General features: G+C 40.2%; 2 protein-coding genes across 2 annotated transcripts; both read left to right on the top strand.

Annotated features, from left to right (window-relative positions):
• Positions 1-398: 398 nt before the first annotated feature.
• On the top strand, positions 399-1,044 carry LOC108024342 (uncharacterized). Its single transcript, XM_017094244.3, has 3 exons — positions 399-593; positions 648-812; positions 874-1,044. Exons 1-3 carry the CDS (start codon positions 399-401, stop codon positions 1,042-1,044), a joined length of 531 nt encoding a protein of 176 aa, XP_016949733.3.
• A 5,940-nt stretch (positions 1,045-6,984) lies between these two features.
• Positions 6,985-8,040, top strand: LOC108024433 (male-specific protein scotti). The gene has a single exon (XM_017094350.3). The coding sequence runs from the start codon at positions 7,135-7,137 to the stop codon at positions 7,579-7,581; it is 447 nt and encodes a 148-aa protein (XP_016949839.1). The 5' UTR covers positions 6,985-7,134; the 3' UTR covers positions 7,582-8,040.
• Positions 8,041-9,635: the final 1,595 nt, after the last annotated feature.

Genomic DNA, 9,635 nt, shown 5'->3' with positions numbered 1-9,635 from the left:
CCACTGTAATTACGGGAAAATCGAACATGAAAATGTGTTAAAATTTCGACAATCAAATAAAAGAAATATTTAAATGTAGATTACTAGAAAATTCCACCACATAATAATAACTTAGGTTCTGGAACACAGAAGATCTGTTTTGTTTTCCCTTAAATAAAATGTTGTCAAGGGGATCGGATAAAGTTGTTCTATAATTAGAAACTACAATTGTTTGTTTTTCGAACTATGTTATGATTTCTGATTATTTTATAAATACGAAAATTGAAGTAATTTTTCGATTCAACGATTCCACATGGACGCATAATTAGGTTCATTTGGAAACTATCCACATAACATAAAATAATTAGAGCCCGTAATTTTTTTTAGTAAAACAGTAGTTCTGTAACTGTCAAAGCACCATGTACCTTGTGCTAATGCTCTGTATTTTAGCTCTTAATTCTTTGCAAGGGGAAGCCAAGTTCAAGAGCCTTCACTGCAATGTCAACGAAGTGGACTATCTTGAGGTTACATTGTGCAAACTTAAAGCTATTAATCGGTATAAAAACTCTGCTAGTATTCACTTCAAACTTAAGCAAGAGATCAACAAGGCAACCGTGAGTTAGGATCCTATGAAATCCGAACCAATTTTAATAAATTAATACTTAAAGGTTCGTTTGGAATTTTTTAAAAGGGCCAACGGCTGGAAGCCTTTTTTATATAACATCTCTACGAATTTATGCGACTTTCTCAACAATAAGAACAATTTAATTATTGGTATTTTTTATGCCTACTCAAGGCCACATCTCGCACAAAATTATACGTGTCCTTTTAAGGTGAGTAAAACTGATCTAATTCCTAACATTCTACTACTTACGGAAAATATAATAATTGCAGAAAAATGAAGTAATAGAAATGAACAATTTTGAATTGGACATGAATCAATTTCGAAATCGTTTTCCCATCGAAACGGGAGAGTACGCAGCACACATAAGTTTTATACATCGGCAGAAGGTAATTGTCACCTTTATATTTACAGTGGAATATGCCAATTATAGGGAAATATAAACAACGTAACTTCTGACACCAAAATAAAATAAAATTCAAATTTCACTTCATAAGAATGTAATGTGTTTTTGTAACATTTATTATAATAATAAATATTTGTTTATTTTATATTTTAAGTCTTTCGCTAATGAATTTAAAATGTAATTAAATGCCATTTTGGCCATGTTTTCTGACTTAATGGCTGAATAAATTATACAAAAAGTTCTCTGAGAACAACAACAATATACCTAAAAAGACCGAGAATAGGTTTAGAGAAGAAATTTGTCTAGCAAGTCAGGTGCACCAGAATGGGACCACTTACTTATAGACAGACCCAAAAATGAGCGGCCGACTGCGGGTGACATTTCCCCGGGGCGGCCAACTCCACCAATCAACGGCGAAAATAACAAAATGTCAAACAGAACGCATGCAACAATTTATTTAAATACCTCAACCTCATCAAATTTAAGTTAACACACCCCAAGCATCAGCATCGAGCATCAAGCATTACGACAGACGACGGGGCCAGAGCGAAATGAAAATGAAAATGAAAATTCAATTTTCCACCTAAACGCAGACACCGCATCAATTTTGAAAATGCTTTTGCCCGGCAATGAAAACGATTTGTTGTGTTTGACGAAGAGCCAGGCGGCGAGTGGTGGCCCAACGGGGCAAAGGGTGTGGAAAATCCGGGGAAAATCGGGGGAAAGTGGCAAAGGAGCCCAAGTGGAGCCCAGACAGAGAGCACCACTCAAACGGCAGCCAAGAAGTCAACGCAGAACGACGTCGTCGTTTCGGATGTCGATGCTAAAGAGATGCAGGCGGTTCGAAGCTGCACAGGGAAACTCAAGGGTCGGGAAATGGTACCCAACCAACACTGTAATGAAAAACGAAAAAAAAAATATGACAAATAAAGCAATAAACTATTTTTTTGAAATCTTTAAAATGGTAAGAAGTTTATATCTCCATTATTTTTGGGTCCTAAAAATCACATAAAAGTATTTTTCAAAAATAAAATTGTGAAACTACCACAGTAACGAATTTACTTAAACATAATATTTAATAAAAATGTTGATATGTTTTAAACATAATATTTAATAATAATGTTTTTAATATGATTTTACCAAACTTCTGAAAAACAATTTCAAGTATTGCATACTTTTTTGTAAAACATTAAGCAGATAACGGATAATATTAGAGATATAAGAACTATCTTTTTAAATATTTCGGCCCCTCAAGAGATAAAGCATTTTTCCCCTTGTCACTTATTTAGTAAATAACATGGTTAATACCTTCATAATAAAACCATGTTTAATTGCATGGATGAACCCATTATTGGATAAGTCAAAATTATTCTTAATAATATTCTAACTACATTGAATTTTAAAATTTTAATTTGTTTGTTTTTCATATCGTTTTGAAACGTGTAGCAATTGCTCCTCGCCTTTTCGGTTGCTGTCAACGACGAACCCAGGGACATGGATGTGGTTCTAGGATGAGATGGGGCTCCCCGCTTCGAACTGCAGACAATTAAAATAGCTTAGTGGTGTGCGTGCGTCAATTGCCGGGGCGCCCACACACATACACACACAGGCACGGACTCACAGCGGTATCTTGTATCTTACGGATAATCTCTGCGTGTTGATTTATGCAACAATTTCCAGTGTTTTGATCGATCATTCCCAGTCCCATTCGTAGCCCCAGCAACCCTTTCGAGAGCACGCTCCCTGCGAATGAGCGGAGCAGCCCGACTATATTAAAAACATTTAATTAGCTTTTATTGACCATTAAGATTCCAATCGTGGCTGGAACAGTAGCGGCCACAGCATGGCATACACCCACCAGCGCTTTCTACAACACTTATTTATACACTTTTGGCTTTATTACTTTTCCACAAAAACATTTTATGGCAGCCAGCAGCAGCATCGAAATATTTATGATATTTACAACAAAAGAGCGCAAAAGTGAGCGAACGGGAAATTTTTGACTGAAATCGAAATAAAAACATACAAATTAATTAGAGTCAATAAAGTAAATTAAATGTGGCCAGGGTCGTCGGACCCCTTTTAATGGGCCAACTTCGCAGCGCCCTACGCAATGTCTGATATGTTTATTCCAAGTTTCCGAGTTGTTTATGGCCAAGACCCGAACCCGGACCGCTCCTCCTCCAAGCGATCATCATCATCGCGGCTGGCTGGCATGCACTTCGCTGCCAATTTAATGGCGTTTTTACAACTTGAAAGATTCGTGCCCGACACGCCGTTTTGAGCGATGATGGTTTTTTCGGGGGAGCCACTCCCACACCCCGTCACTCCTCCTAAACGCACACCAAATGCAGCGCAACGAATGTCATTAGAACATAAAAACGATATTAATTGCATGCGAGAGTGCAGTCCAGGGAATGGAGATTGGGTATGGGATTGGGATTGGTGGTGGCACTGGGAACGAGGATGGTTTGTGGCAATGGCACATGGCATGCAATAGAAACGTCAGCGTTATGATGATGGAATACCCCATTCCGAGGTGGTGCTATCGAGATGGCTCTAGTGTTTGAAGAGCGATGGCGATCACACGAAGTGAAAAATTAAATAATAGAGTTCCGGGAATGAACACATCAAAACGCTATTATGCCTTATAACCACCAGGGAATTAAGCATGAATGAGCATATGATAAAAGTAAGTTTATAAGGGATTTGTTTACCTTATAGATACATTTTGAAGGGTATGTTTTTTGTATTTTTCTTATAAAATACTGTTCATTCACGGTATTTTACTACACCATTAATTCTATTGCAAGGGCTTCTGCTTGAACTTCATACCCTAGACTTTAAAATATATTCATTAAAAATATTTAGGTAAATCTATATAAATATAAACATAAGTGTAGGCTTCATAACGTTCCCCCAGTGCTGCGGTTGACACATGGAGATCCATGAAAGTGCCCATAGCGCCAGATCGATCCACTTAGGTCTGGGTTTTGTGTGTGGTGCTGGTGCTCTTTGATGGAGACGGCTGCCACAGCGATCGCATAGCGCTGATAAATAATAAAAATTAAAAATAAATTAACACCTAGTAAAGATGCAGCGGACTGGGGCCTGAACGCTGGGGACTGAGGACCGAGGACTGGTTTCTCTCTGCCACTTTGTCCCTGCTCTGTCATTACTTGGGACCTGGTTTCGAATGATGCCGGTCCGCAGACAGCTTAAAAATAGCGCAAAAGTAATTAAAAACGAAAATATAAAGGCAGGAGACAAACGCACGCACAGCCATATACCATCCATATAGCAGCCCCTCGCTCGGAAAAAATAAAAATAAAAATTATGCTCGACTATATTGAATTTAACAAGCGCAACGTCGATGCAGGCAGAGATCAAAGGAGGCTGGGGCTCCATCTCCATGGCGATGGGATAATGTGCCTGAAAGTGTTGGCCAGGCCCCTCGATAATGATGATGCTAATGCAGTTGACATTTTATGTGGCCATAGAATGCCGGGCATGGCCGATAATTAAATGCAATAATAATTCAATTTAATTAGCTGGCAGCTGGTGGCTGGCTGCACGTCGGCCAAATGCCCCAAGGGGAGTGCTTAAATATTGATGGATTGATTAGCATAATATTTGGTTTATGATTTCACATTGTTTGGGGATTTGGTTTAAGGCGGCAGCGGCAGCGGCAGCTTCAGCATCGGCTAATTGAAACGCCTTAAAAGAGGTCATTAGTTGGCAAACATCTGTCAAGGGTGTTGATTATGTACTTAGAGATTGTGTGAAAACCCTGACTGCAGGATGGATGTTTATGTATGCAGACAGATGGTGATTGTTTTTAGGTTCCACGAATTTAATGGACTATGTGAATTGTTAATACATTTTATTGCTATATTTAAATAGCATTTAATAGGAAACGTCGTAAGAATTAAATAGATCTTTTAACGAATTATTTTTATTATATTTTATATAATTCATTCTTAACATACATATTTTTACCCCATAATAAAATTAAATTTTTAATTCGCTTTCATAAAATCTAAAAGCAACATAGCTAATTTCCACACAACTGTTTATTGGCTGACAAATCCTATTTAGAACGAGCTTTTAATAAGCCGCACAAACAGGCTAGAGATACAGATACCTCCCTGCCCAGGAGCTTTCAGGGACACAATGGCCGTGCGGGAGATATTTCATTGAATCAATTAACGCTGGACATGGCATAATAATTACTGTCTGTTGCGCACACAAGCACACACCTGCAGACGCAGTCCACCACCCACTCGAGCCGCCCAGCCACCCACTCGCACACACACACCGAGCAAGGTCGCCCGAAGCGACGGAGCAGCAGGGACATGTTCATTTCTTCATTGATAACTGGAAGGGAAGCTCATCCTGGCCTCGTTGCTTAACCAACTGTAAAAGTCCAACTGGGCGACAGAGAGGCAAGAGCCCCGGAGAAAGAGACGGGGATAGACAGGTAGAGAGAGAAGGAGCAAGCTGACACAAGCAGAAGGCGAAGGATGCAACGCAAACTGGGAGAAGTTTTATAGCACTTCGAGTTAATTTAACCACAACCTAAAAAAGTTATAAACAATTTCTTGTTTTTTTATTTATAATTTCAATTTAATGTTGCCAACCATGAATAGTACTACGGTTTAAAAATAAAAAGTTCTTACCTTTCGTTATTAAAACCAAAATTGTTTTTATGTAAGGGTTAGTAAACCGTCAAACAAGTTAACCCCTGGTTTCCCACTGTTCTGAAGTACTTTATTATTGAATGATAACCAACATTTCCTTATAATGAAAGTATCATTAAACGGTTAATTGATTAATAAATTCGTCTGATATTTGCAATCCAGTAAAATATTATTCTCAGTGCAACGGTAAAACAAAATTCGCCCGTATTAAAGCAAAATAATGAAGTGAAAATGGCAACAATGTGATTACACACAGTCATGGACCCAAAGCCATAATAAATTGTTCCACAAGCGAGAGGTCAGATCGAAGAGCGGGGGAGCGCGGAAGTGCGGGCTAGCCAGAGCGAGAGGGAGCAACTGCGCAGGCGCAGATCGAAATGTTGCCAGCACCCTCGGCAACATGTTGCTCGGGACTAACTTGTTGGATGCAGCAGCTCGTCCCCATTTCCATCTCATCATTTCCTCCGGCGGGAAAACTTTTGGCTGCCGCACACGCACAGCGATTCGTCTGGCAAACAATTTCCGAAATGCGATTGCTTAAACGCAATTCGAAAAGTTATTAATTGAGCTGGCCGTAATGAGCTCATTTACAGTGCGTAACGTAATGTTCTCCCATTACAGGCACACAAAAACAGCTGCCGATGCCGACTTCCCGATTGCCCGTTTCTGGTTCTGATTTCTGAGTCCAAGTACTTGATGGAAACATTACGTCGAGTTAAATTGCTTGTAATGACGCTGATGGGCTGCCGGGCAGGATGGGGCGGTGGGGGTTAAATAGGGCTAAATGTGTCCAATCACTCGGGGGCGATTGGCATTGGGGTGGGGCTGCGATTGGGGTTCTGTACTCGATTCGGAACAGGCAAGCAAATGTCAGACAGCGTTTCTCCATTTGCCACTGGTCGTCGGGGAGCCAGACGTTCTGCTCGATATGGATATGACTATGGTACATCTAATGGATACACACAATTCTATCTTATCGCCCCCATCCCTTGGGGAGGCAGGAAAACAGGGGCAAAACTTTCGCCAAGTGGGATTTGGGTAATGGGCAAGTTACATTCCGAAATGTGCTCACATATCATTGCACTTTAATTGTGATGGCTTCAAGACAATAATATTATTTATTAAAGGCATTTCATAAAGAAAATATTTACTGATTGGTCATTCTAGCAAAGCAAAATTCTTATTTCTTCTATATCATATTGAGGCTTGGAAAATTGTGATAATATTAGTATAGTTATTGGAAAATACTTAAAACCTAAACAGGTCTAGATTTTAACTTCACTTCTACCGAATCTCCAACTCTATAACTACTACTAACCCACTCAAAACTACAAAAAGAAAACATCGTATCGAATAGCAGAAACTTCTAAAACTGCCGTGTTCATATCGTTGTGGTTTTGTTCATTTGTGGCTGTTTTTTGCTTAGGATGGACGCACTACACAACCTTGAGGGCGGGGATCCCCAAGACGAGCTTCGGATCGATCGAATTGGCGATGTGGCGGCTGGCGATGCAGGCGATGACACGGACGAAGGACAGCAGCATCCGTTCCGGGGAAACAATCGTGATATGGCCATTCTGCTAGATGCTCCCCAAGAGCCTCCGATGGCCAACTGGTTTCCGGCGAGAGAACGTCCCGATGAACAGCCACGTCTGCGCAAGAAACGGAGTTTCTACACCATGGTCAAGCCATCATCATCATCCCCAAGCCAGGAGCCGGAACAGTGCCTCCTAATGGCCAACGTCACGAGGGCGATGCACCAAGTGCGGGAGGAGCAGCGTGGGGAGTACTTCGCCAATTACCTGGTCGAGAACATGACCAGTCAGAACTATCCAAATGGTGTGGGCCTTCCACAACGCTGGGGTCAGTTCTGATCAGCCATAACTTGACTAGTATTGAGAAGGTCAACGAAACCTCTGCGGAACCTCAGAAGATCGAGAGAGCTTTTCGGGATCCCAATATACACATCCACCACCATTTACTCACCACTTCATTCTACCATTACCCCTTCTCCTCGACTAGACCTTTAGTAGCTCTTAGGACGCGATTCGCTGTTGAATAAAGAACACTTCTCAGCCAAGTCAGGGCTTCGAAATATTCGCGATTCGCTGTTGAATAAATAACACTACTCAGCAATGTTACGCTTTCGAATTTCGTTTTTTAGTTACAATTTTCAAAATTTGCTTGCATGTTTGTCACCCAAAAAAAGCGCATTGTAATATTTGAAACACAAATTTAAACAACACCTTGCTTTCGTCTTTGATCCATTGTATGAAATATATTTTAATATTCTTGACTATAATTATATTAATGCTAGCTACAAATATAACAAATTGTGTTTACTTTAGATAATATATATATAGCCAAGAACTACCTATCCCATGCAAAAAGTAATACTTCTTCAAGGCCTTTAGATCCCTACTTTAGAAAGTCTTGTTATTTTTCGATGTATTTTTAAAATAGCCTGGGCAGCGGGTTAATAACGCATTTGTCCAAATGGAGCCGCACTTTTGCAGCACGCACACACAAATCAAAGTTTTTGATTTCGATTTGTTTGCCGGCGGAGGCTAAATTGCCTGAGGGCTACCGAAAAATTCATGGAATTGACAATTAATAAACTTCAAATTGGAAGCCGCACACACGCCGTAGCCCCCAACCCCGATTCCAGCTCCAACTCCATCAACTCGAAAACAAAGGATCTGCAGGGCCCCAACAATTGCGCACACATATGGACCATGGCCACTGACAATGGCCACAATGAACAGGGGCACCCAGAGACAAAGCCCGAATGCGGACAATTGCCCAAAGTGTAGCAAATAAATACAAAATGCAAAAGATAATTGCAATCAAAGCCACAAAATGTAGCCAAAAGGCTTATAAATTGTGGGTGGTGGGTGGTGATTGGAGAGGAGGTGGAGTCCAGGAGTGAAGGTAAACGCATTTAATTTCCTAAATGTGCTTCACATACCACAGGCGGCACAAAGATACATACTTGCATTCATATACAAATACGCTGCAGTCAGTTGCAGTGTTGCAGTTGCGTTGCAATTGCATGTGCAACAACAACCACCCCTCTCCACCCCCTGCAACGCCACACAACAAGAACAACAAGAAGAAGCAGTTGAAGCGACGGCAATTTACGGCCATTATTGCAACAGACAGCCTGCTATATTATGTGCCACGCCCGCAACATGGGCACTGAAAAAAATATGATGCTTATCAAATTAGATTGATTGTAATATAAATAAAACTACTTTTATGTGAAAGTCTGCTAATAAAATACTTCATTATACAACATGTTATAATTAAAACGGTTTAGCAAAACTAAGGACTGTGCTTTAAATATTTGAAACATTTTTAAGCTTTTTTCGATGTTTTGAAATATGTTAAAAAATACCCTTTTAAAGTGATAACAATTAAATAAATTATGTTTTTATTCAATCTTTTAATGACAATCCCTTTCTTTGCATATCGCATCATATTATTACTTATGTACTTAACAAAGAATTAAGGTCAAATTAATTTTGTAAAAACATATGATAACAGGGCATACTATTTTTCTCTCAGTGCAAGGTCTCGCCACCCCTTTCGCATCCCTTTTGTGCCTCCCCTGACTCCTGACTCCTGACTCCCGCAGAGTGGGTGGGGCTCCTCCCTCTGCCATAACTTTTTGCGGCTGCTTTTAGGCTGAGCTTTTGCATTTGCTTTTTGGTCGCTCTGTGAATGCGTTGCAAATGGCCACATGCAACAATGTTTCTGCTGCTGTTGTAGCTGCCACTCCGGCCGCCGCGCGCCTTCTAATTGAATTGCATTGAATTGAATTGATTTTCGGTTAGCTTTGTCCGCCTAATTGTTGCATTTACATGGGCGGACTGGCCATTTGAAAGGATTATATGCAGTGAAATCAAATTAAACAAAAGTCGCATTA

This window comes from Drosophila biarmipes, chromosome 3R, assembly GCF_025231255.1.
Source record: "Drosophila biarmipes strain raj3 chromosome 3R, RU_DBia_V1.1, whole genome shotgun sequence".
Classification (NCBI taxonomy): Eukaryota; Metazoa; Arthropoda; class Insecta; order Diptera; family Drosophilidae; genus Drosophila; species Drosophila biarmipes.
Note: the sequence above shows the minus strand (reverse complement) of the source record. Positions and strands in the feature narration are given on the sequence as shown.

What these genes read in the sequence shown, in the direction of transcription:
- LOC108024342 (XM_017094244.3), top strand. Translation starts at nt 399, where the DNA reads ATGTACCTTGTGCTAATGCTCTGTATTTTAGCTCTTAATTCTTTGCAA. An exon ending in AAGAGATCAACAAGGCAACC is followed by an intron (nt 594 to 647) that starts GTGAGTTAGGAT and finishes TAATACTTAAAG; the next exon opens with GTTCGTTTGGAATTTTTTAA. An exon ending in ATTATACGTGTCCTTTTAAG is followed by an intron (nt 813 to 873) that starts GTGAGTAAAACT and finishes TAATAATTGCAG; the next exon opens with AAAAATGAAGTAATAGAAAT.
- LOC108024433 (XM_017094350.3), top strand. Translation starts at nt 7,135, where the DNA reads ATGGACGCACTACACAACCTTGAGGGCGGGGATCCCCAAGACGAGCTT.